General features: G+C 40.1%; 1 protein-coding gene and 4 non-coding genes across 7 annotated transcripts in view; 3 read left to right on the top strand and 2 right to left on the bottom strand.

The window, feature by feature from the left end:
* Positions 1-5,767: 5,767 nt before the first annotated feature.
* TRNAY-GUA (transfer RNA tyrosine (anticodon GUA)) lies at positions 5,768-5,859 on the bottom strand. The gene is given in 2 exon segments: positions 5,768-5,803; positions 5,823-5,859. It is a non-coding gene; the product is annotated as a tRNA-Tyr (tRNA).
* A 1,328-nt stretch (positions 5,860-7,187) lies between these two features.
* On the top strand, positions 7,188-7,260 carry TRNAR-ACG (transfer RNA arginine (anticodon ACG)). The gene has a single exon. It is a non-coding gene; the product is annotated as a tRNA-Arg (tRNA).
* A 1,281-nt stretch (positions 7,261-8,541) lies between these two features.
* Positions 8,542-8,614, bottom strand: TRNAR-ACG (transfer RNA arginine (anticodon ACG)). Its single transcript has one exon. It is a non-coding gene; the product is annotated as a tRNA-Arg (tRNA).
* A 615-nt stretch (positions 8,615-9,229) lies between these two features.
* On the top strand, positions 9,230-9,322 carry TRNAY-GUA (transfer RNA tyrosine (anticodon GUA)). The gene is made up of 2 exons: positions 9,230-9,266; positions 9,287-9,322. It is a non-coding gene; the product is annotated as a tRNA-Tyr (tRNA).
* Positions 9,323-19,403: 10,081 nt separating this feature from the next.
* LOC149317380 (tripartite motif-containing 55-like) overlaps positions 19,404-27,107 on the top strand; it is a 50,002-nt gene continuing 42,298 nt past the window's right edge. For all 3 annotated transcript variants that reach the window (XM_089517382.1, XM_089517384.1, XM_089517383.1), the window contains exons 1-3: positions 19,404-19,709; positions 20,332-20,504; positions 26,780-26,945. In XM_089517382.1, coding sequence (XP_089373508.1) covers positions 19,542-19,709; positions 20,332-20,504; positions 26,780-26,945 — 507 coding nt within the window. In that variant the 5' untranslated portion in view covers positions 19,404-19,541. The remainder of the gene's footprint in view (positions 19,710-20,331; positions 20,505-26,779; positions 26,946-27,107) is intronic.

Below are 27,107 nucleotides of genomic sequence, written 5' to 3' on the forward strand. Positions count from 1 at the left end.
ATAATGTACCATGTACACTGAATTTTTTTGCTGTCCAGCATATTACTTGAATAATAAAGATTCTCTATATTGTAAGAAATCGTTACGTTTTCTCTGCTGTGATATATATGTTTACATGTATCTCTAATTTTTATTCCCTTGTTCAGATAATTATCATTTTGCTTAACTTTCTGCTTTCTGTGGCTTCTTGACTTTTCAAGCATTTCAAGGTCTTCCTTCCTTCCATGGAAGGAATTAAGTTTGTGCTCTCATTCTCCTTTTCCACTTATTATCTCATAAACTGTTAATTCCATTGCATGTTTTGTGTTTGCACTTTCTCATATTTCAGTGTACTGGTATGCTTCTATTTCATGTCCTATGTACCTCTTCTCCCCAGCCTTCTTTGTTTCTGTTCTCATGCTGTTCCTAGCCCCCAAGTTTCTCTTTTCATTGAGAATAAATCCACGGTTTCTTACTATCATTTTTTAAAATGTTCCCATCAATCTTCTTGTTGTTGATATCTGCCACTTTCAGTTCTCTTCCTTAACATCCTTCTTTATCTATTTCTTTATCCATTTTCAATAGATTTTCCCAGTATTTTGTTGATAAAGTTTATTTCATCCATTCAGAATACTCTTCTTTTTTTATTTCATTCCCTGGCATATATTTATATTCCTCTTTGTTACTTTTCCCTCACTCTCCAGTTTCTGCTTCTGTGACATCTTTTTCTTTACTTAAATCTGTTCCATGTCCTCTTGACCCATTCAGTCTTTCTTCTTAATAATAATTCCTTACTCCATTCTTTCTTACCCACGTCATTAAACTCCTTCCCATGTTGCTTATTCAAAGCTGTCATTGGTTTCCAGTTTGTTTGCTTGCTGGCTGGCTGGCTTGACAAATTCTGTTCTACCTAGCTTTCTCTTCCTTCTTTTATTTCCAATTACTTGGATAGTTTTGTCCTTTAAATGGCTCAGTTTTCTTTATTCTAGTTCATCTGGGCTTCTTTCAGTCTGGCTTTTGACCACAGTCTTTTACTGAAATTTCTCAATGTAACAGCTACATGTTAAATTAGAAGGACTTTTTATTTTTATTCTCCTCAGTTTTCATCAGCTTAAATGACAGTTTATTCTTTAGTACTTGCTAGTTTCCTTCATTGTCTGGAATTTGGGGTACTATACTATTTTAGCTTCACTTTTATCTCACAAATCTTTCTTTTAAATTATCTGTTAATTGCTTTTTCTTAATTTCCTCTTTCAATCAGAGTCCCTCAGGGTTCAGTTTTTGGTCACTTTGTAAAATTCATCATATATTTCCTCATGGTAATCTGATTTCTTCTTTTGGCTTGCAGTATCACATGCATGATTTCCAGCTCTATTTTTGTTCCTTCTCTCCTGTATGTTATTACCAATATTTCCACTTGTCTTACAGCTATACCTTTCTGAATATCAGACAACAATTCACCGTGCTGTTTCTTCACCCAAACTTTCATTTTCATCTTCTGACATCACCATTTGGTCTTAACAACGGGTTATAAAATTGATCCATATTCTATTAATACTTCTATTCTTGTTTATTCTTTCTAAGATTTTCACAGTTAGTTTCCCTACTAATCCTTTCAAAATTTATATGGAAAACTTATACCATTCACTACCATGTCACGTTTTGTTCATTCAACAGTCAGGTTTAAATATTTGAAACCTTTACTTCATGTCCCTGCCCCTTCTATGTGTATTCATTTCTTAATTTCTTTTCCCTCCTTTCTCCTGCCTAAAAATGATGGAGATTTAAGAAGAGGATGTATGCCTGCCATTCATCAGGCATATATCCTCTTCTTAAAACTCCACCATGTTTACATGTTTTCATCTCAACACTGTATCTTCTGTGGCTCCTATTTTATTTCTTTAACTATTTTTGCTGGCTTCTATCTCCCTGTTTACTTGAATTATTAGTAACACATATTATATTTCTTTCAGCTGCTATTCAGGAGCAAAATACTTCCTATATTGTTGAGGTATTTGTGTAAATGAATGAATGAGTGTGTGCGCGCGCATTTATCTGTATGGTGTATATATGAAACAATTGGGTGGACCACAAATTCTGTACTCTGGTCAAACCACCTGCATGCATAACACCCCTGTACGCACCAACAACAGTTTACCAAGGCAGCAATCAGGTCCTTATTCCAAAAGAAACCTAATACTGTACTGTCATTTGGACTATTTACATTAGTCTATCAAAACCAGTTACCCTAGTTAACATAAGCCAACTACCTTTCCATGGTGGTGGGATGATGTACTCTATGAGGCAAGAGGCTATGCTGATGCGAACACCCAAAACAATCCAGGTTGACACCACTTTAACTGCCATGGCTCAATGCTATGGAATTCTGGGAAGTGTAGTTATGTTAGACGTAAAGCTGTCTCTGTCAGAGAGCTCTAGTGCCATAACACTTGAGGGCTGATGAAGTGGGTGGCAGAAGGGGAATTACAGGAAACCCACTGGGTGACTTTAAGCAAGTCACACACTTTCAGCCTCAGAAACCCCTGTGATAGGTTCACCTTAGCAAAACCATATGAAGGCCCACAACAACAACAAAGGGGTTGTCCACACTGGCCAAATAAAGTGGCTTCTAACTGCTTTGAAGGCTGGCTGTTTAGACAATGCATGAGGCAAAACTGGGTGGAAAGTGAAAGGAAACTTTTATCTTGGTATTTTTTAAATTGTTTTTTATTTGTTTGTCACTTTGGGAGCCCTTGTGGGTTGGGAGGAAATACAGAAATACTTTGAATAAATGATAAAAATCATTTTGTGGAAATGTATAAGTAAAAATAACCCACATAACATATTGGTATAGCATTGCATCTTAGTTTTTATGCATCATTCTGAAAGCACCCAATGCCACCATCGCTGCTTCCTGCTAGCCCCTTTTACAAGCAATAAGTTGACTTACAGACCCATATCCAGCATACTGCCATAAAATGTTTCTAACACACAATAGGCGGGTAGCAGCCTTATTGAGGCAAGAGGTCAAGGCAGTCATAAAAAGCAGAAAGTGTCCTTTTCTTTGAAAGGGAGTCTTGAATGAGAAATGCCTCTAGAGCACAACATCCCCCAAACTTGTAAAGTTTCTCTTTATTATTATTATTATTATTATTATTATTATTATTATTATTAACCTTTATTTATGAAGCACTGTAAATTTACACAGCGCTGTACATACAATCTTTTTAGTTAGACGGTTCCCTGCCCTCGGGCTTACAATCTAAAAAGACATGACACAGAAGGAGAAGGGAGTGGTGGAGGGAAAGGGTAAGAGGTCCAGCAGTTCCTCTCTACCTCCGAGGCCTGGACCAAGGCAGATGGACTGGAGGGAGGGCTTGGCTTCATAATGGATGGTTAATCATTTTCCAGGGAAAATACATACTCTCAAGTAGGATAATGCATATACAATACATAGCAATACAGGAAATGGTTTGATAAAAAGGCACCAAAAGAACATCAAATAGTAAGCGACAATTATGCAATGTCTGGGAAGGCTTCTCTGAACAGGATGGTTTTCAACTCCGTTTTGAAGCTGGTTAAAGAAGTGATGGCTCTTGCTTGTGGGGGAAGAAGGTTCCAGGAGTGAGGGGCAGCAAGTGAAAAGGGGCAAATCCGGGATGGGGCAGAGGAAATCCTGGGCTGGGACAGCAGACCTTGACTACCAGAACGGAGGGCCCTGGTGGGAAGGTGAGGAGAAAGAAGGTCTGATAAGTATCCACTTGATATGGAGATAATGAATTGTTAAGCTGTGATACTCCAACTCAAGGCAAAAAATGCACATCATTGTACCACTTATAAATACCCTGGCATCAGTTCGGGACTGTGGCAATGCAAAAATGTGATTAACTAACAATGCAATAGATGTAATTATAACATACACAAACCAGACAATCCAGCAGGGGGGCATGGGATGAAGGAGGCATGTAGGGGGGGGGGCTTCCATGATTGCACTTTGCCAGTGTATCACTGGGGACATGATGCACCAATATACTGTACAGGTGGTGCATCACACATTCTACGGTGTGACTAGTCATATGGGCAGGTGTCCAACAGAATGGCATCTGGGTGGTGTGTTTGTGTGATGCTGCAAATGCATGGTGAAGGGGCAACAACAACAACAAACAACAGCACACAGCATGGTTTGACAATGCATGGTGCGGACAGCCCATGGGTATTCGGCCCACTTTGGGAGAAACCCAGAATCCAGCCCCCTTTTTCCTGCCTGTCTGCTCTGCCCCAAAGACTTGTAAATGGCGAAGTGTTTCAAATTTAATGCTCTTATATCAAGGCATGGTTTGACTGGGGGGTGGGGTGCATAGGACTCTGTGTGTGTTTGTGTGTATGTTTTTAATTATATCAAGTCATATCACCTAGTCTAATCAGTTTTCTCTCATTGCTGAACAGGAGCCCTTGGAAATTAAGATGATGAGGGAAAACTGAACTTTAATAAGACTTCAGAATTGCTCCATATATTTCAGACCCGACTACCTCAAATTAAGTTCCATTGACTAGTGAAATAATAAAATTAGTTGCAATGCATTGTGTTGAATAATTAAAATTACTTAATGTACCTCACAGTTCTGTCATTGTCTAGAAGCTTGAACCCAGCCTAACAAATGTATACTGTATATAGTATAATAATGTATACAGTAACTGTATAGATTTTGTGATATATTGAAATAACATATTGCAGTAATGGATACAGTAACTGTGTACAGATACACTGTTGTAATATTGTAACAGTAATAATGAACCCAGTCTAATAATTTAAATAAAACATATATACTTTACATATTTCAATAATGTATACAGTAGCTATATACTTATTGTAATATTGTAATAATGTATACTGTAACTGTATACAGTTACAACTGTAATAATGAACCCAGTCTAGTCATTTAAATAACAAATATTATATATATATATATATATATATATATATATATTGTTATAATATATACAGTAATGGTATACATTTTGTAATGTAATAATGTATATGGTAACTGCATAAAGTTACAAAATAGTAATATTGTAACCGTAATAATGAACTCAGTCTAATACTTCAAATAACAAATATATAGTGGATATATTATAATAATGTACACAGTAACTGTATACATTTTGTAGCATATTGTAATAAGATATTGTAATAATGCATTATTACAGTAACTATAATGCAGTGATATTGTAACTGTAATAATTTAAATAACAGTCTAATTATTTAAATAACAAATATATAATAAAATATATAAACAAATATATAATAATAATAAAAACAGGGACTTTTGGTGGTCTCTCATTAATAGGAAGAAGATGGAGGGGGGAAAAGAAAAGAAATGTGTTTTTATATATATATATATATATATATATATATATATAAAATCTCTGCTTCTTTTTCCCCCTCTTTCAATATATATATATATATATATATATATACTTATTATTATTATTATTATTATTATTATTATTAGCAGTAATTGTTTATTCCTTGGGGATGGGAGAGAAGTATCTCTTGCATCTGATGGGAAGATACTTTTGCCTTTGACTCATTTAAAAAAAAAGCATTGCATTTAAACTCAAAGGAACAACAACAAAAGAAAAGAAAATAAAGAAGAAAATGCTGCCCACATTTCCATTTCTTTTCCTTTCCTTCGCTTTTTATGCTGCAGGAGGAGACTAAAACCATCTCATTCAAACAAAGGGGAGCCATAAATGGAAGTCAGTTTAGGGATTTAAAAATCTTGTCTCCTTCGAGCCGGAATCGAACCAGCGACCTAAGGATTCCCATCAGCGTTAGCTTCCTACAGTCCTCCGCTCTACCAGCTGAGCTATCGAAGGGACTTGGCAGTGGCTCCTGGCAGAAAAAGGGAAGAACATAAGCTGCAGAGGCTGGGAAGGTTCAATTCAGATTGCGACCGCAAGGCGGCGCTGGAGATCGCACACGTGGAAGATAGGATTTTATTTTGCAAACAGCGCTGTACCTTTGAGCTGCAGGAACAGGAGCCAAACTGAGCACTGTCCTCCTGGAGGACGCTCCAGGGCCAATAATAATAATAATAATAATAATAATAATAATAATAATAATAATAATAATAAAATGGAGGACCTGGCCCAATAAAATGCTCCAAACAACACCCCACCTTAGTCCTGCTCAAAGTGGAGGGCATGTTGTGATTCCTCCTCCTCCTGGACAGGAATGGAGTGGGAATGGAGGACAGGTCCTGGAAAAGGAGGACCCTGAGCTTTGGAAAGTGGGGAGGGGGAGGGGGAGGGTTTCTGGGCTGGGGATGGAAAGAGGGCCTCTTTGAATCCTTAGAGCTCAGTGCATTGGAAGGCAAACTGGATCCAAGCATGGATCACTCTGTCTTTGTATGACATACTGATCCATATATGACATATAAATCTAAGACATATATATGTGTATTTTATTTATATATCTTTATATATAGATATACTATATTATATTTATATTATATGTATATGTTTTTATTTATACATCTCTACATGTCTTTATATATGTCTCTCTCTCTCTATATATATATATATATACATATGTTTATATACTATATAATATTTATGTCTTTATATGTTTTATTTATATGTATATATATATATATATGTCTTTATATACTATATATGTGTGTGTGTCTTACTTTATATGTCTTTATGTTTACATACATGTCTTTATATATCTTTTATTTAATGTCTTTATATTTATATACTACATTATATTTATATATGTCTATATATATACACACATATGTATTTATATGTTTTTATTTAAATTTCTTTATATATGTGTATGTGTGTGGGTCTTTATATGTCTTATTTATATGTCTCTCTCTCTCTCTCTCTCTCTCTATATATATATATATATATACACACACACATATGTATTTATATATTTTATTTAAATGTCTTTATATATATATATATATATATATATATATACATGTCTTTATATGTATATACTATATTTTATTTATATGTCTTTATATGTTTTATATGTGTGTGTGTGTGTGTGTGTCTTTCTATGTCTTTTTTGGTACATCCATCTGTCTATCTATCTAGGAGACAGTGGGTGAAAATAATGTGCAAGAAGGAGGCAAAGGGATGCCTTTGGGTCTATGTTTGGATGCATTCCTAAAGCAGGGCTGCTTAAGGCTGGGCCAGTGGCGCAATGGATAACGCGTCTGACTACGGATCAGAAGATTGTAGGTTCGACTCCTGCCTGGCTCGCAAGTGCTACTTTTATCAAATTCAGTTCAGTCACATCAGAACATCAGGGTTTTACAGGACAGGGAAATGGCAAGTTGGTATTAAGGGTGCCAAACATCTTCATCCCCTGCAGAAAAGCCCCTCCTGCATAAACCCAAAGTCAGTCTGGAAGCTCAGTCTGCAAAGGGATCTTGCAACATCTTTGAGACTTAAGGTCCAAATACACACTTCAGAATTAAATCCAGTTTGAGACTGCTTTAACCTGCCCTGGCTCAATGCTAGGGAATTCTGGGAAGTGTAGTTTTGTGAGACCTTGAGCCTTCTCTGTGAGAGAGATCTGGGGCCACAATAAACTACAGTTCCCAGGATTCCCTAGGCAGTTAAAGGGGTCTCAAAGTGGAATATTTCTGCAGGGTGTTTTGGGCCTAACTAAAAGACAGAGGTTGAGAACATAATGAGATTTTGTAGACTTGCGCCTACTTCCTCAGATGCATTTGAGAAGGCTTTACAGACACTCGACAGATATGTGGGAACAGGCAGTTTGAGCAGTTACTCATACAGGGAAGACTTTAGTATCCGAAGGGATCTTGCTGCACCTTTGAGACTAACTGCAAGACTCTCAATGTTGGTAGCATGAGCTTTTGTAGGTTTGAGCCTACTTCCTCAGATGCATTTTGGAAAGACTTCAGAATATCTACACAGATATTTGGAAGCAGTCAGTCATACAGGGAAGACTTTGGTGTGCAGAAGGATCATGCAACACCTTTGAGTCTAAAAGTGAAAGGCAGAAGCTTTTGTAGACTTGGGCCTGCTTCCTCAGATGCAGTTTTCACATGTATGTTTTATCTGAGGAAGTAGGCTCAAGTCTATAAAAGCTCATGCTACCAACTTCTTTCTTTCGGTTACTCTCAAAGGTGCTGCAAGATCCCTTGGCATCCTGTCTCCCATTCTGGAGATAACTAAAACAGATCATAATGGTACAGTACTTGGCCTTCTTCTACAGGATAAAGTCACATACATTGCAACCAGAGCAAACCGCATTTATTTTACAACTCCTTGCAAGTGTGAGAGTAACTTGTGCTTCTTCCATGCAGCCCTTGGTGGCAAAAATGGAAGGGAGATGCAAAATTATATCCTTATAATTTCTTCAAGAGGCCAAGGCAAAGTTGATTTAAAAAAATAGGCGGTCTTGAGACCTCTTCAGAATGGAGTACATGACAAGAAGCAGCAAGGAGTGAATGCTGTGTTCCTGGGACAGGCATTTCCAGCATTGTCCTTTCTAATAGTAGGAAAAGGGAGAAGCGAGCCAGGCAGGAGTCGAACCTACAATCTTCTGATCCGTAGTCAGACGCGTTATCCATTGCGCCACTGGCCCCTTCCTCCCAACCTTTGGTTTCCAATAAAAGGAACAGGAATAGACCCCATTTTGAAAAGGAGGCATGGCTCCACTTGCAAAGGAAATGCTCTTTGTTTTTTGTTTTGCAATTGCTCTGGGCAACTTCAGTGGAAGATGCTCTCCAACACACAGGACATAAGTTGGGAGAAGCTGTGCATTTAGACACTCTTTGCAGCAGTCAGGCTACACGGTTGAGCACTTTCCCCTAGGAAGTATATATATATATTTAAAACAATCTATAAAGAAAGCTGACTTTGCCTGGGTATGCAATCTCCTACCAATGGGGAATGCAGGAAGATGGCTGATCCTCCTTTTGGAAATGCTGGGTTACATTTTTGCTCTTTCACACACACAGAGAAAGCATGCACATTTCCTTCTTTTTTATTTGGGTGTGCAGCTTTTCAACTTTGTCCAGGCCCCCTCTACTATAGTTGTTGCTGCTGTGTGCCTTGGAGTCGTTTCTGACCCTAATGCAAATCTATCGTGGGGGTTTTTCTTGGCTGTTCAGAGGAGGTTTGCCCACACTTGGTAAAAAACCAACCCAAGTTTCATTCCCTTGGCTTGTATATCTCTGGGGAGGCTCTTCAATGCATCCCTTCGATAGCTCAGCTGGTAGAGCGGAGGACTGTAGAGGACACATTCCTTGGAGACATCCTTAGGTCGCTGGTTCGATTCCGGCTCGAAGGAGACAGCTTTTTTTACTCGCTTGCACTTTCAGTTTCCCATTGAAAAGAGCTGTCCCAGTGCTCTCTGTAAAATACTATACTCTATAGGGTTGCCATAATTGTCCACTAAAACCCAGGACAAAATGTAGGACAAAATCTAGACCAAACTGTAGGACAACTGCAGGACAAAACTCAGCCCAAAATGCAGGATATTTAAGAAAAATGGAGGACCTGAAATGTCCTACATTTTGGGCTGAGTCTTGTCCTGCAGTTGTCCTACAGTTTGGTCTAGATTTTGTTCTACATTTTGTCCCAGGTTTTAGTGGACAATTATGGCAACCCTATAGAGATCTAGTAGTCCCTTTGAGACTAAAGGAAAGAAAGACGTTGGCAGCCTGAGCTTTCCAAGAGCTGAGTCTACTTCCTTTGCTTCCAAATGCATCTGAGGAAGTACACTTAGGTTTACAAAAGCTCGTGCTTACAACTACTTTCTTTCATTTACTCTAAGTCTGTGCAGAACCAGTATGGAGAGAGATCTAGCAGCCTCTCTAAGACTCAGTGAAAGAAAGAAGTTGGCAGCCTGAGCTTCTCAAGACTTGAGTCTACTTCCTCTGCTTCCAAATGCATCTGAAGATGTAGACTTAAGTTTACAAAAGCTCATGCTGCCAACTACTTTCTTTCATTTACTCTAAGGAGTATATCACAGGAGGTTTTGGGGGTTTTTTGCGGCTCAGATCCGACATGACTGCGGGTCCAACGATGTGGATTCATGTCATAACATGAATGTGTTATCAGATGCAATTCCTTTCTATGGGCGCTCCTTCCGTGGCACTTCTGCAGTGATTCCAAACTGACCCCTCATTTTGGTGAAATCGGGAAAAAAGTGAATTCACAGAATTCGCTTTCAAGCTCACTACGATTTCACTTCGAATTGGTCTGGTGTGGAAGATCACTCCGATGTCACCCCCTCCCCTTGGCCCCCTGCGTCCTGCTCCTTCATCCCCCTCCTCTTCCTTTATGCCATCTCATCTCATCTCTATCCCATCATCCCCTGACTGCTCCTACATCCGAATCTTGGCCCCAGTGACCCTCTGCAACTTATCCCATCATCCCCTGACTGCTCCTGAATCCTGGCTCCAGTGATCCCCTGTGACTTATCCCATCATCCCCTGACTGCTCCTTCAGCCCAATGAAGGAGGACAGCTAAGGAGGGGGTAGGGAAGGAGGACAGCGTCCAGATCCCCACTGAGCATGTGCAAGGGTCCCAATTCGAATAGCTGAATCCGCATGGTATGCACCAGTGTGGTAATACAATTTGCACTCACTCTACTGTGCGTGAATCCGCATCACGTGACTTGCCTTGGATTCGATTCCCTCTCGATTCAGAAGGGCAACGGAAGGGCTAGGTGTAATAAAACATTCACGTTACGACATGAATTCACATAGCTGAACCAAGAGTCACCCCGGATCTGAGTTGCATAAACCTCAGTGTGATATACTCCTACGTCTGTGCAGAACCAGTATGGAGAGAGACCTAGCATCCCCTTTGAGACTCAGTGAAAGAAAGAAGTTGGCAGCAGAGTTTCCCAAGACTTGGGTCTACTTCCTCTACTTCCAAATGCATCTGAAGTTGTAGACTTAAGTTTACAAAAGCTCATGCTGCCAACTACTTTCTTTCATTTAGTCTATGTCTGTGCAGAATTGGGGCTTTAAACAGTAATTATCTCATGAAAACTGCACAATTGCAATTAAGATTGTCAAACACATTGCAATTAAAGAGCCATTATCCCAGGAATAAACAAGCAATAAACAGCGACAAATCATTCATGGGATTTCCCCATGAATTCCTGGGATAATGGCTCTTTAATTGCGATGTCATGTGAATATCTTAACTACGATCACACGATTTTCATGGGATAATCACTGGTTAAAGCTCCAATTTTCCCCGTGTGATAAAGTCATATGTTATTGTGCTTTGTTACCTTTATAGTTCAATGGTATGCTACATTCTAAGGCCCCATTTCCACTGGGTAAAAAAAGCGGCTTATATTGCTGCGATTCTGACTCGGATTTTTTCCCCGAGTCGCATTAGAATTTGGTCGCTCGTTCCCATTACAAAAGGGGGCAAACGGACTCGGGGTTTTTTGATCCATTCTCGTTCCCATTGAAATTTTCTCAGTAGTAATTTGAAACAGACTTTTTTGCTCCCCGTTCCCATTGCCCTTCCGGAACCTCTTTTTTTAAAGCAGCTGTTAATCAAGCGCCTAAGCGCTTGATGTCACAGCCAACTAATTGCTTAATCACTTAGGCGCTTTTCCCCTCTGGGAAAGGGAGAAGGAGCCTCTATTCGCCCAAGTCCCTTTGCCTCCCAGGCTCTCCTGTGTCTTCCCAGACTCCCTCTGGGAAAGGAAAAAGGGAGCCTCCATCCCCCCAAGTCCCTTTGCCTCCCCCATTGCTCCCTGGGCGGTTTGGGGGGCAATAGAGCAGGCATGTAAAAAAAAGAAAAAATAATAGTTAAAAATGGTGTTCAATGGGTCTCCTCACACGTCGATCTATGCATGTGGAACAGGGGGGAGGTTGCAGGGGGCGTAATGTGTTTACTGTATTTGGAGGTCAATGTAGCAATTTGCTATGTTTGGACACCAGACAGAGCGCCTAAGTAATCGAAAACTTAATTTTTTAAAAAAATAAATTTGTCTACACATGCAATCGCCTTACCCTGCTTCCCACCCTACCGAGGGAAAGGCTATGCGAATGGGATAAAATGGTGCCGGTAATGCAGGAAAGAGAACGAGTGGGTGACACCCCCAGGCCAGCCCCTTGAGCATTGCTCCTCCCATCCCCAAGTTCCGGAATCAGACACCCTTGTCCTTCCCATTCATTTGCCCCGAATCAGACTCTGGGAAGTGCAGGAAAAACCTCTAAAAATGTACACCCTTTTAAAACCGGTTTAGCCACCACTGATTTGGGTTTTCCTAGGAAAAATTACATGGGGATCAGATCCGAATTCCAATGGGAACGAAATCGGCGCAATGAGGATCGAATGTGCACTCAAATGAGAATGATGCCCCCATAATGTGTGTCTAGATCCGCTTTATAAGCCAATGGGAATGGAGCCTAAGAAGGTACTCGAAAAATCCAGGTGCAAAAATGCCTGCAATGCTGTCTGCCATTTCAAGGTTGCCATTCTGTACATAAAGTACTGGGGGTCAAGAGACCCATCGTATTTGTTGTTGTTATGGTTGCTTTTCTTAACTGTCCTCAGGTTGAACTCAACTCATGGCAACCCTGTGAATAAGGCTTCCCCAAGACCCCCTGTCCTTCTCTGCTCTCATCAGGCCCTGCGGGCTCAGGTCTGTGACCTCTTTCTCCATTCATCTGGCATGTGGTCTTCCTCTCTTTCTGCTGCTTTCTACTTTACTCTACCTTCAGTTAGCATTATTGTCTTTTCGAATGATTCATGCCTTCTCATGATGTGTGCAAAATACAACAGCCTCAGTTTATCCATCCTGGCTTCCACATTAGGCAGGCCAATAGGACACCCATTGAGACAGCCACCACAGCATGGGTAAATGGGGGCCTCCATGTCTTCCCAGAAAATCCAGAACAACAGGTAAGTAATTTTCATTTGTTTTAACAATGTTATGCACTGCTTCTGTAGCAGGATATGCCAGACATTGTCCAGACTGCCCACACCAGAACTGGGGGTTGGGCCATATATTGTCCAAACAGGATGATGACAAAATGGGAACAGGGGAAGGAATGGGCCTTTTGACCTATGCAGACAAGGCCTTGGACTTCGCAGCAGCAAACTGGGGAACTCACATGACATTACTCCGGTTTTGAGGTCCCTCCACTGGCTGCCTATCAGCTTCTGGGCCCAGTACAAGGTGTTGGTTATCACCTTTAAAGCCCTAAATGGCTTGGGTCCAAACTATCTCAGGGACCGCCTCCTCCCGTACAATCCTCCCCGCGCACTCCAGTCCTCTGGGAGGAACTTACTGCAGCCTCTAAAATCTAGGCTTGCGGTGACCTCCCAGAGGGCGTTCTCTGCTGTCGTCCCCAAACTCTGGAACGACCTGCCGGATGAGATCCGTCAGATAACATCATTAGACAGCTTTAAAAAAGCGGTCAAGACGGATCTCTTCCGGCAGGCCTTTCCAGATTAACCATCCCGGCCCAGGTTCCCTGATTCCCTCATTCCTCCCGTGGCCCCATCTTAGTGATGGTTGAGGATCAACAGAGGGATATCAGGGTTTTTAGTTTTTAATTGTTGTTTTTATGCTTTGATATTGTGTTTTAATATGTTATACTGTTTAATACTGTCTTAAGGGGGGAGGGATAAAGTGTTTTTAATTGTTATATTTTATATTTTACTGTTGTCAACCGCCCGGATTGGTTTGCCATAGGGCGGTATACAAATAAATATTATTATTATTATTATTATTATTATTATTATTATTATTATTGTGACAACCATCTTGAGCCGTGCTTTTACTCCTCTTCTACTCATCTTATTCGCATGTCAGATGCCTCTGTTAATGTGTTCAATGTATGTGGCAATGTGGTCAGAGCTTCACAAATTTTACTTTTTAAAAATTATTATTTCCAGAATTGGCTATGCTAGATGGGGAATTCTGGGAGTTGTACTCCAAAAAAGTAACCATTTCAATCTGAAACTACCTGCCTACCTGGCTAAACTGGTTACCAGCATTTGTGTACCTAGTGGTGAATGTGGGGCTTCACAATTAGAAAGAAAGAACAAAGGCAATATTTTGTTGGAAAGGAAAAGGCCTTAATTTTATTGGTTATGGCTGAGCAGGCTTGGTGCTCAACATAGGTTTGATTTCTGGCATTGGTCCACCTGCCTGATAGTTGATGGCAGCCCATTCACCAGTCAACTCACTTCCTATGCAGTGGAAACCCATTTACCTGTTCCTCCTGCTGGGTAACACTGGAACTGCAGACACAAGAATCTACTCAGCTGAAAGCTAATATGTGGTTCCCCTGCTATCTGGGTGTGAGACAGAGACATTTGTCCATGAAGTGGGGTGACCTGACTGCCCATAGAACATGAAGGTCCTGTAAGGGGAACCCTCATACCAGCTATAATGAGCATACAGGCCCTATCTATGCACAGAATGGATATGCTCCCCATGTTAAAACCACCCAGGGTCCTGACAATCAACATTAGCAGTGTGGTACACCACTAACAAAGCAGTCCTTTATACAAATGTCCAAACACTGAGAGTGGGTGAGAAAGGAGAACAACTGACACAGTGAGTGGGGTCAGAGAAGCAGTCTATATAGACTGGGGCTGCATCTGCACTGCAGAAATAATGCAGCTTGACACCACTTTAACTGACATGACTCAATGGCCCTTATCATATGAGCAAAATTTGAAGTTATCCCAGGGTCAATGTAAAGGTAATGTGAAGGCAATGCAGGGGCAATCATGGGGTTTCAAGTTTATCACACGATGCCAAATACAATCAAGAGCCATCTTAAACATAATCAGGAGTCATTCCAACGTCATCCCAGGGTTAGGTAAAGTTTCAAGTTTGTTTATCACACGACGCCAAATGCAATCAGAAGCCAATCGGGGGTCATTCCAGGGTCACTGCAGGGTTAGGTAAATTCGGGAGAAGAGGATTTACCTAACCCTGGAATGACCTTGGAATGACCCCAGATTGTGTTTAAGATGGCTCCTGATTGAAACCCCATGATTGCCCCTGCATTGCCTTCACATTGACCCTGGGATAACTTCAAATTTTGTTCGTGTGATAAGGGCCAATGCTGTGGAATCTTTGAATTTGTAGTTGTGGCACCAGAGTTCTCTGACAGATAAGGCTAAATATCTCACAAAACTATTTCCATAGCATTGAGTCATAGCGGTTAAAGCAGTGTTAAACTGTATTACTGCCACATTGCAGACGCAGCCTGGAAGTGGACCTGTATTGTCTTTTCTTACTCTCAAGACCCATCAGCCAGCAAAGATGTCTCTAACTGATTGGCTTTCCCACTCCATAATAGAGCCCAAGAAAAAAAAATGTGGAAGCTTCTGGGAAAGTAAGAGAGCCCCATCACTTGATATGCATTTATATTTCACTCACTGCCACAACCCACAAATTGGTACTCCTAGTGAACCAGGAAACACACTACCAGTACAGCAGGCCCTCGGTATCCATGGGGGATCCATTCGAGATCCATACCAAAATCTTCCAATGTCCAAATTCCATTGTCCAGTTTATTTTGTAAGCATGGTTTCTTTCCATTAACAGTTTAGATCCCTATTCAGAAATTCACTTCATTTAGTCAAAAGGAGCTTACTTTCTCAGTGTGATTAGGGTTGAAACAAGTTTTCTTTGTTTCTTGAAACCCAGATAGTAATACAGTATTTTATATCAGTATGATTTATTGGTATACAGTAGGATATACTGAGAAAGTAAGCCTTTTCACCTTGTTGTGTAAATTCAGAGCGCTGCATAATCAGGGAATTCTTACAAAATACATTTTTTCTAAAATATGCTTAATTAGGATTCCTGGCTAGTTTATTAACAGATTAATGAAGCTAATTTATTAGAGGTATGCACAGAATGAATGCAGTCACAACCGCCTGCTACAGTAAGTGGATGTTTTACTTAAACTCATAGACATGATACATACTGCGCGTACAGTTGTCTGATAAAGTATTGGCAAGTAACAGCACAGATGGCTTTGCCCTAAGATTAGGCCTCACATGCCAGACGTGATTTGGGAAATTGTCATTTTAAAAATAACTTAGCAACAAGTGCCAGGTTCTAAGGGATGTATGCATCTAATAAACAGAAACATAGCAATGTCCCAGTGCTGGAACCTAGTCATTGGGATTATGCTATGGCCATGTAACCCAGGCAGAATTATCACCTCAGCTCAGCCAATAAAAATGGCACATCCTTGCTATTTCCCCAAGTACTTTAGCTAGGAAAAAATTGGGGGTGTAATTTTTTAAAAAATGTATTTGAACTGTTCCTTTAAAAGTCACAGAGAAAACTTATTTATGCAGAATATTACTGAAGAGCTATGTTTTCCCCATAGCAACATTTAGCACTACTAGCTTTAGGTGAGACAATGTGACAGGTAAGAAGACACCACCTACCAAGGGAGGAAAGAGACAAACATTTATCAGTGGGGGTGGTGAGGCAGGGGCAGAATAAGGGGGAAGCTAGCTTGGCATTATCTAGGCATGGTCAGCCATGTGCTAGCATGTAGGGTGACTAGTCATCCATCTGTCTTGGATGAATTCCAAAATGTCCTCCATTTAAGCATGACTAAGAAGAATGAATTTATATTAGTGTTTTTAGCTTTGTTTTGTAATGTTCTACAAGTTGCTTGAATGTCCTGCAATTTATGATGCCTTGTCCTTCTTTGAGGTTACGGCATCTGGTTGCTCTGTCTAGTATGGTGCTGAGTAAACCACCTTCTCTGCTATCTTACCACATTCTTCACTGGCAGGAATATGGGGGCCCTACCATCTCAGTGCTATTCTGCAAAGGCAGCCTTTTCCCATCTGCCACATCACACACCATCTGCTGCTGCTTAAGGCTGGTTCACATAAGCAATTGTGGAACTTGTTTTCACATCTTCCTCCTTTTTTTTCTCTCCTTCTACTTTTCCAAATATGGTTCAAAATGCTTTGTGGTAAGGATCAGATACAAAAATGTGCAGGCATACCTCAATTAATGATGGCCTGATTCAGACCGGCGCTTTGTGCCATCCTGGACACATAGTAGGGTTGCCTGGGGGTGGAGCGACCACACGCCCCGCAACCCTACTACATGGCGGCAGCATAACAATGGTGGCGCCCCATGTACACGGGCGGCACCATTGTGATGTAAGCACCCCACGGGGCCGTGCGGCACTTACATCACCAGTGCACCAATGGCACATCCTTGCTGCAGTATCACACAAAGAACCCAGAAATTTCGGGTTCTTTCTGCTCCGCAGTGGCAGCACGCCATTTGGGGCCTGCACTGTCCCTGAGGAGCAAAAACAGGCACCAGCAGACCACAGTTTTTTGGTGGTCTGTCCCGCGCCAAAGCTACTGAGAAAGAAGCTCCTTTTCATGAGGTCTTTTTAAATCCTCCAGCCCCCCTTTTCTTCCTTGCCCTCTGTCTAGTTGGAAGCATTTTAGCAGCATCTTCATTGGGACGGGGCTGATGAAGCATAAGAGTTTTTGGTCATGGAGCAGTAGTTTGTTTGCAGTAAACAATGCAATAAAGCTTGAGCTGGGAAAAATTGGTTTCTGCTCTAGGTGAACCTACTGTGGTTCTATGTGGTTGCCTACAATAAGCAAAGTAGGCATCAGTTGCCTCCAGAATCCCTTACTGGACACGTGTGAAGAGAAAAACAGAGAGTAAGAGAAAGTAGATTAGACCACCTTGCCAGCTATCCCCAACATGTTAGAAAATGGAAATCATAAGAAAAGTGGAGGTTGGTGAAAGAAATGGGTGCTTTTTGGAAGAAGCTTTCAAGTGGTCCCTAGAAGATTCAAAACATTTTTGTTTACTTTATGCAAGGCTTACCTGACCTGGTTGTTTTATTTACATGCCTTTGGTTTAATGACTTGATGACACACTACTGAGCTTATCACTTGGTTTATTAATTCTGCTTACCTCTCCCGGTTTAAATTGCAATTCATGCTGCATCCTGATCTTATTAGAAGGTTTTTGCTGCTGAATTTGCTGCCCAAATACAACCCAGATGCATCCCTTCTTCCAGGATTTCTCTGTGTGGCTCTTTTTGCATTTGAGAGTTTTCTAGCATAAGAAAATGGCCACCGGAGCACTCCTGGAAGTGGGGATGCACCCAGGCTGTATTTGGGCGGCAAATTTGGTGGCAAAAATCCTGAATTGAAATTTAAACCAGGAGAGGTAAGCCAAATGAATAAGCCAAGCAATAAGCTCTGTACAACAAAGGTCCAGTTTTAAATGAAATATTTGCTGAAATATCTTGAAGTGCTATTTTTTCGTGGTATAGGAACCTATACCTATTCTTTCTCTTGTACCAGATTTCCTGCTGAAGAAGTGATGCCCAGGAACATGTACCTATATGAGAATATGTAATATGAAAGAGAGAAAAAAAAATTAAAATATCATATACCATTTCAGACAAGTTGTTCTGAACCTTAGAAAGATACAATTAATTGGTTAATTACAGGAGTGGACAGAGCACAGCCCTGGGGCCACATAGATTCACATAGAAACCACATAGAATCCCTGCCATGCAGGAATATATAACTAAATGACTCCTGAGAGATAGCTTTGCATATGATATTGTAATTTAAAAGTGTAATTTTAAATTTGCCTGTTGTTTATATCATAAGTATTACCATTACATTCAGTAATATACAGAAATTATGATTGAGTAACAAGCGTATGGTGAGGCATGGGAGGTGGTCAACAGAGGAGTGACACCATGAATTACTGCACTGGGTGACACTAAACCTAGTGACTCTAAACAACTGGGAAATTTAAAATTATACCTTTCAATTACAATATCATATACACAGCCTCAATGCATTTACATATACACAGCTTCGTATGGTTGAAATGAAAATTTGATCAAATGTGATACCTTTAAAGAATTTTTTAAATTAATTTTTAAAAAATTTAATTTTAATTTTAAAAAATTTGGGTGTTTTTGTTTTGTTCTTTGGTTGTTCCAGAGGGTCCAAAGGGACAGAAAATTGGCTCCTAGATCCACCTAAGTTGGCTACCCTGACTTAGAATACATATTTAATGCATTGCTCTTTGCATTTTTTTTCTGTCACAGTAAAATGTAAAGATATGAAGAATCAGGCTGCATTCTCTGGCCAATGTAACACTTCAACTTTTCCGAAAGAGTGAGTGGTGCATGTGTCAGTGGCAACTGTCAAATGCCCCCCTTCCCTTTGCTCCCCCCTTCCTTCTTGAACTCAAGAATGTTGATCTCTCACCCCACTGAGCTATCACCTGTCTAAATCTGTCCTTGTGTCAGAGGCATATATGGAAAAAGTGAGTGTGGCAGCCAATGACGTTCAGTTTCTAAAACAGGCTCAACTCCCTTTCCTCCCTTCCCTCCATTAAAACAATGTCCTCCAGGGAAAGATCCTCAAAGGACATTTGATCTCACAAGCTTTGGAATTCTTTCGAGGGACCTAACCCGGAAACCAGCCGGCAGCACTCTGATTCTGAGCCTATATTCCTTGGATTCGCTAGGAGATGAGCACTTCTCTTAATTACAAGTCTTTCTCCAAAGAGCAACAAACTATGGACAACTTAGAGAAACAGCTTATTTGTCCAATATGTTTAGAGATGTTTTCTAAGCCAGTGGTTATCCTCCCCTGTCAGCACAACCTGTGCAGAAAATGTGCCAGTGATATCTTCCAGGTAAGTTTATTTAACCCTTTAGATTTCCAGTGGAACATTTTAGAATAAACTCATATTACAAAATCAGGAGGGTACAGTTGTGCTGGCTTAATAAACAGGATGTTGTCAAAATGAAAAGAAAATGAATTAGAAAAAGAAGCTTGTTTGTTATTTGTTTTGTGTATGATTCTGGATTCCTTGCGCATGGAAATGTCCCCGTTATTGATCTAGACTAAATTGTTATTTCATGTATTTAGAGTTACAGTATGGATATAAACTCTTTCCTGTTACTGTCAGATTTTAGTTATAAACTCATTCCTATTCTTCCCCAAAACTTCTAAGACTAAGTTGTTACTATATTATTAACTTCCAATCCTTAAACAAAATGGAAACAATATATTCTTTACACTTATTAGGTAGTATTTTGGACAGTGCTTTTGGTATTAATGGTAAGTTTAGTTTTGATTACTAATCCAATGGTCATTAAAGTGATAATAGTAACATAAGGCATTAGATCATGTCTTAAGCAGATACTATGATATGAGTCTTATGCTACAGAAGTGAAAGTAATTGCTGGAAATAATTGAATTAATGCATGCTTGGCTCTACAACCTTTTATTTTTTAATTCCTTGGCAAAAACAGGCCTCGAACCCATATCTGCCAACCAGAGGAGGCACCACTGTGGCTTCAGGGGGTCGATTCCGCTGTCCCTCTTGCAGACATGAAGTAGTTTTGGACAGGCATGGAGTCTATGGTCTTCAGAGGAATCTGCTGGTAGAAAATATAATTGATATATACAAGCAGGAATCTACCAGGTAATGGATTAATTTCTGAAAGATTGTCTGTGGATGAAGTTTCTGAGCTGGTTGTGTTTCCCATGGACACACATGGAATATTATCATATACTTCAAGGCCTCAAACAGAGAATTCTGGGATATCCAAAGAGTATTTATTGTAGAGCTGAACTAATGCAGTGTGTGGCCTCTTTTTCTTCCTATCCCAACTCTCCTCTTCTTCCTCCTCCTCATCTTTCAGTCACCTGGAAGGTTATAGCTCCAGGAAAAGGCTACAGTAATCATTGTCAAAATTGAGCAGCATTAGAGCTTTCTGTTTTCTGTATAATTAGTTAGGGCCTACACAAAAGAACCCAGTGGATAAATCTGGATTGTTGAACTTCTGATACTTGTTCTGCTTTGTTTTGTAAGACGTAGTTGGTTTGCTTTATTTTTTTCATGAAGAGTTTTATTCTCCAATATCACACAGGACTCTATATTTATTGTAGATATTTACCGTAGAATGTCAGCTCTGTGTGCTTTGGGGAATTAATGATCATCAAACAATATTCAGATTTATGCGAGTGTTTAATATTCACATCTGATGAATATTTTGGATTTGTTTTTATTTGTACCTCACCTGTCTAACAAATTGGTGAAACCGGCCAGAGATATACAGGAACAAGTACAATTATAAGAAACTGAAAACTTCCCTTTAGATTCAACCTACTTGTTCTTCTCCAGAATCTTTATACCCACAACTGTCCTAAACTGGCTGGGACAGGAAGACTTGCTTTAAGCTAACCTGCCAAATTCTGTCCCCTGAATTGGATGCTGTATTCTTTATTTTTGTATTAAATAACTCTTTAATTCCCCTGCCCATGCTACAACTAAGTTTGTGATGAAGCCTAAGCATGTGTATACCCTCCAGCTTTTCACAGATGAAACCTGGGACACATATGGACAAGCAACATCCAGGTGTGGTCAAGATGGCAAAATTATTAAGGAGGAAGACCACACAAGCTAGGAATAGTTATAGCAGTTTGCTTTTGTCTGAGACTCCTGGGAAGGCAAGATTCTACCCCCACCTTCCTCTCCTCTCTGCTGAGTAAACTGAGTGTAAATTACTTTTGTACCCTGAACCTAATTTGCAACCACTGAAGCAAGCTTAGGACAAAAGTGGGAAATGGGAGGGGGAGAGAGAAACTGGGATATTTTTAAAGTGGGACAACAGAAAATCAATCAGGAATTTCCCTGCCAAAATGGGACAGTTGGAGGGTAGGCATGTGTGATTCATAGTTCATAGCTTCTTCTTGTTGTTGTTGCATGCCATTTCAACTTATGGTGATCCTAAGATGAACCTATCACAGTGTCTTCTGGGGCCAAGAGTGTGTGACTTATCCAAAGTCACCCAGTGGGTTTCCATGGCTGAACAGGGTTTTGTACTCTGGTCTTCAGAGTGGTACTCCAATAGTCAAACCACTATACCACACCAATCTGGGTCCTATAGTCCACACCAAGGGTGTTTAACTGATATGGTCTAGGTTAACTGAAGGACTGTAAGACCTGCAGTCCAAAAAGTAACATTTCTCCGCTCTGGACTCCAGGCACAGATTGATCATTTGCCTGATTGACTGATCATTAGGAAGGCGGAGCTTTGAGGGCTTAGCACCACCACCACCATCATCACTCAGAGAGTAGGAGGAAATTAGAACATCAGCACAGAAACTTGGCATGAGCACCTGGGGCTGCACTAGGCATGCTCAGCCTGCCAGTACTGATGCCAATTATTACAACATTCTTCTTTTTCTTGTTTTGCTTTTAAAGACATTTTATAGTCAGTATGTAGAGAGATCTTGTAATACCTTTAAGACTAACTGAAAGAAAGAAGTTGGCAGCATGAGCTTTCGTAGACTTTCATAGACTCCAAAAGTATCTGAAGAGGTAAACTTAAGTCTATGTTGCCATGTTCTTTCTTTCAGTTAGTCTCAAAGGTGCTACAGGATCTCTTTACATACTGATTGCTATAGAGTTAATTGACCAGGCTGATTAACTCAACCATTTCTTCCTTTGTATTTTAAATAAAGAGCATAATTATTTGTCAACAAAGTATGCTGTGATTTGGTAATCATGTTTCTCTCTATTTTTACTATCATCATTTCTTGATGTGTTTTTCATAGGATAGAGTAGAAATGAGGTCATGTGCTTTTATTTTGAACATACCCATTCATAAACAGAGTGCCAGCTCTTATGGCAGAAAACTCTCCTATGCTTTTTTTGATAGTCATGTTGCAAGGAGGACTGTCTTACATGCCTTCATATTGCTACAAAATCTAGGAGGAATCTATGCCAGCTGAACTTCACCCTGACATGTAGACATTCAGAGCATGAGAGCACAGCTAATATAACAATCTCATTAATATATAACAGATCAAAAGGGATCAGATTGTATTTTTCCTTGACAGGATAAAAGAGAAGGGAATTAACAGGAGAACAAAAAATATTCAGCTGGATAGATTTAGTAATTGTTCTGAGGCGTGGGAGGATTTGGTAGAAGGGTTGTTTTAACCTTCATTTGTGTCCCTTAACTGAACTAATTGTCAAAGGAATTGGCACTAGTACTGCAACTTTATCTATGCCATTTGACACCTTCTAGGTTCCAGTTGCTTGCAGTCTTTCTTCCTGTCTTTTGTCTATATTGCTGTGAATAGCAATTTCTGAGAATGGGGCTGCTTCCACAGGATTCTTAAAAGATGAATTCATGGATGCCTCTCTCTTGTGAAGCACTAGAATAACATCTGCAGCAGCATAAAGAAGGGAAATGAGATAGTTGGAGAAACAAAAGGAGGCAGCTGGTATGAAGTGAGCAGGACTGGCCCTAAGACAAAGAGTGCCATACATAAGGCACATCTTCATTGCTCCCACTATTACCACACTCAAGTTATTCCTTTTTTAACCTTCTTTTGTTCTATATCCCCCTGTGTTGGTCTATGACCATAATCAAGATGATGATGATGTTGTTGTTGTTGTTCCATTTATTAAAAATATTTATAATGCTTATACAAAGATAGCAACTATCTATTCAAAATCAATTAAGTTATTAACCAAATTGAAAATATTCTGATGAAAAGGGGCAGCTTAATTAAACTTCTTTTTCAACTAAAGTAACTGACAAGTTTAAATTTCAGCATTAACTCTAGACTTAAGTGATAAGTTAACTTATTAATCAATTAAATGAGAGACAGTACTAAAGCGCCAGCAAATGTTATGATAGATGAATTAATTCTGAGGTTACAAGATTTCAAATCAAATCAAAAGGTAGCCAGAGCAGCTCAGAACAGAGTTCTTCTTTGCTTCCAGTGATTTTTGCACTCTAGATCAGACATTATATAATGGTACTTCTTCTGTTCCAGGAAGCTAAATTATGACAGTTGTATGAATTAAATGAGTGAACACAAAACACTGACTGATTGTGTTTTCGACACTTGTAATTCTAGAACTTTTGCTAGGGTGCTTGTGAGAATCAGTAATAAAGTAATTCCCCTAACAAGTTGTGGCCCCTGTATGCAGGAACCTGGTAGGTGGGCTAGGAAGGTGTTGGTGTGATGGCTTTCTAGAGATTTTCCCAGGTTGGAAATATCACCTGGTCTATGGGGCTTGGCGTTCAGAAAAGACCTGTGGGTATTATGAAGTGCTTTAGAAGCTATATGGGTTAGTTGGAGATGTTTTGTAGCTGTAGATAAACGGATGCAGTTCAGCATTTCAAAGAAGAGGCAGCTAAGCAATAGCAGGCAGTTAGCACTGGAGTGCAGTTCTGCCTATGGCTACAGGTCCAGTCCAGCACCATCTGGCACAAGGAGGTACTGGATACTTCCACAAACAATGCCACAGCAATACACTGGCATAACCTCAGTTAATGTGCTTGCTGTGCTCTTTCCTTAGGAAATTTTATTATTATTTTATTTAATTCATGCATTAATCACTTTCTAGTTAGACTATGGTAATACACTCTGTGTGTGGCTGCCCTTGAAAAGTGTTTAGAAGCTGCAGCTAGTGCAAATGCTGACAAACTGTTATCAGGTGTTCATTTTAGAGGTCATGTAACACAATTTTTACAAGAATTCATCTTTCTAATTCCAAGCCCAACCCAAGATGTTGGTCTTGACCTGTAAAGCCCTCAACAGTTCAGGGTTAGCATAAGTGAAAGATATCTCCTTCCTATTTGGGCCTGCCAAAAATCTAAGACCAACACCACAGGCCATGTTACATATACGACCCTGTGAGGCACTTGTGACAGGCTGTCTCTATAACAGCACCCTGACTGTGGGATTCCCTCACAAGGGAGGTTATGGTGGCTCCATCCCTTCTGAATTTCTGGTGGGCAGTGAGGACAGTGCAGTTCTGTATGTCTTTTTGGCTTTTAAAATTGGGAGTGCCTGCTCTGGCTGTTTTTTAAACTGCTTCTTTGGTTTTTGCAGAGAAATTTAGACTTTTATAATCGGCTTTTGGTTAGTTGTTTAATGTTCTAATAGTGTTTTTATCAATTGTGCATTGCCTGGGAGGCCTTGGCAGGTCAAGAGGCAACAAATAAATGCCTTCAATAAGTGGATAGATAAATAGCATGAGTTATATACCAGTGTAAGCCATCAAGAGTATTTGGGCCAGAGTCAGATAGTCTCTAATGCAGGGGTAAGCAACTGTCAGGTCATACTGGATCCCCTGGGGATCAAATAAAACTGCACCCCTGCTGTATCCCTGAAAGAAATTGATTTTTTAAAAACTCTTAAAGGCCCAAGAGAGGCCTTTTTTATTTTTCGGTAGTAGCTGACTCAGATGCCAGCTTCCAGGTCATGTACTGCTTAAAAATAAAGCTCTCCTGGGCTTCAAATGGCCAGTGGGGGCATGGAGGAATTTCCCCTCATCCCCTAGTATTTGGGGGTACTCTAGGAGCCAAACATGGCCCTGGGGAAGTCATAATTTCCCTACTACTGGATATAAGTTTTAGTTCATTGTACTGCATTTTGTCCTTGGCACAGTCTGGAAATATGCCATGTTTTATCATCACATTTATTTGTGCTGCTTTTACAATTGGGGGTGAACTATGGATGGAATATTAATTAGAGGAAGTGAAATAAATCAATTAAATTCAAAAGTCTGAGGAAAGGAAAAAAGTGATTTGCGGTGATCTCCAAACAAGGTATTAATTTGATTAAGAGAGAGAAAATGGGATGGGAGAAAATGAACGGTTGGGAAACAGAGAGAGAAACACAAATGTGTGTGTATGTGTGTCTCTATGTGTGTCAGTCTGTGTGCATCCAGACCCGTCCATTTAAGATTTTGATGCCACTACCAGTTCCCAAACCATTCCCCCACATGGAAATATCATCTTCAACCAGTAAAAAAACAGTTGCTAACTCCTCTTCTACCCACTTGAGTGAGATGATGTACCACTGAACTAGGCAGAATATACTTGCAAGTAAAAAAAACCACAGTATTGGCCTGATAGTCTAGCAGACATAGCATTCCGTAACAGGTTGGTCATGTTGGTCATGTCCACTTGTCATACTTCTTCCCCTCACTTCCCAACCATATATCATGGCCTGAATGTTGGACTATGACTCTGGAAACCAGGATTTGAGTCAGCCATGGAAACCCACTCAGTGACCTTGGGAAAAATCATACTCTTTCAGCCTCAGAGGAAGGCAAGAGCAAACCCCTTGAAACAAATCTTGCCAGGTCACCTTAGGGTTGCCGTAAGTCAGAAAAGGCTTGAAGGCACAAGACAACAATAGTCATTCCAGTCTTTTTCCCTTCATGTCATTCCAAATGCCACTCTCTGTCTCTCTGTGCATGTGAGGCCATCTTCCCATGTTTCATTGTAGTATTGGAATAATATTGTTGTGCAGATAGGTAGAAAATCAATAGAGGGTAACACCAGGTATACTATAGTCAAAGGAGACAAGCATACAGAGATAAACTAGGGTTTACTGAAATTGGTTTGGGCAGCAGCAAGCTTCAGGTGTACATATTTCCCCTCCCCTGTTCTGCTCCATGCATTAGGAAGAAGGAGGTTGAAAACTTTTGCTTTCCTCTTAGTTTAACAGTTTGCCATGTTAACATTAATTATATTTAATTGCAAAGAAGCCAGCCTCAAACCCTAGTTTGAGCCCGTCAAAGAAGACAGGTGGCTAGATGGGCAAATAAGCTGATCTAGTAAGGCAACTTCTTATGTTCCATCTTATTTTATTATCATTCTTTAGGTTATACTAATTAGAAGTTAATTTCTTCTTTTTCATCTTTATTAACTGCATTTGCAGGCCTGAAAGAAAAACTGAGCAGCCAATGTGTGAAGAGCATGAAGATGAGAAAATCAATATTTATTGCCTGAATTGTGAAGTGCCCACATGCTCAATGTGCAAGGTTTTTGGTGCACATAAAGACTGCCAGGTTGCACCCCTCACAAATGTTTACGAAACACATAAGGTAAAAGAAAAACAACCAACTTCCATTCCTCTTAATGGATTTCCAGCAGCCAGAATCTATCCATTTTTAATATAAGGACCCATAATACAGTACACTACTCTCTCCTGACATCCTCTATAAGTATTATGCAATTGCAGTTTCATTTATCCTGTTTACAGGACA

Source organism: Sceloporus occidentalis, unplaced genomic scaffold (genome assembly GCF_023333645.1).
Source record: "Sceloporus occidentalis isolate IW3139 unplaced genomic scaffold, rSceOcc1.0.p SCAF_3, whole genome shotgun sequence".
Lineage (NCBI taxonomy): Eukaryota > Metazoa > Chordata > Lepidosauria > Squamata > Phrynosomatidae > Sceloporus > Sceloporus occidentalis.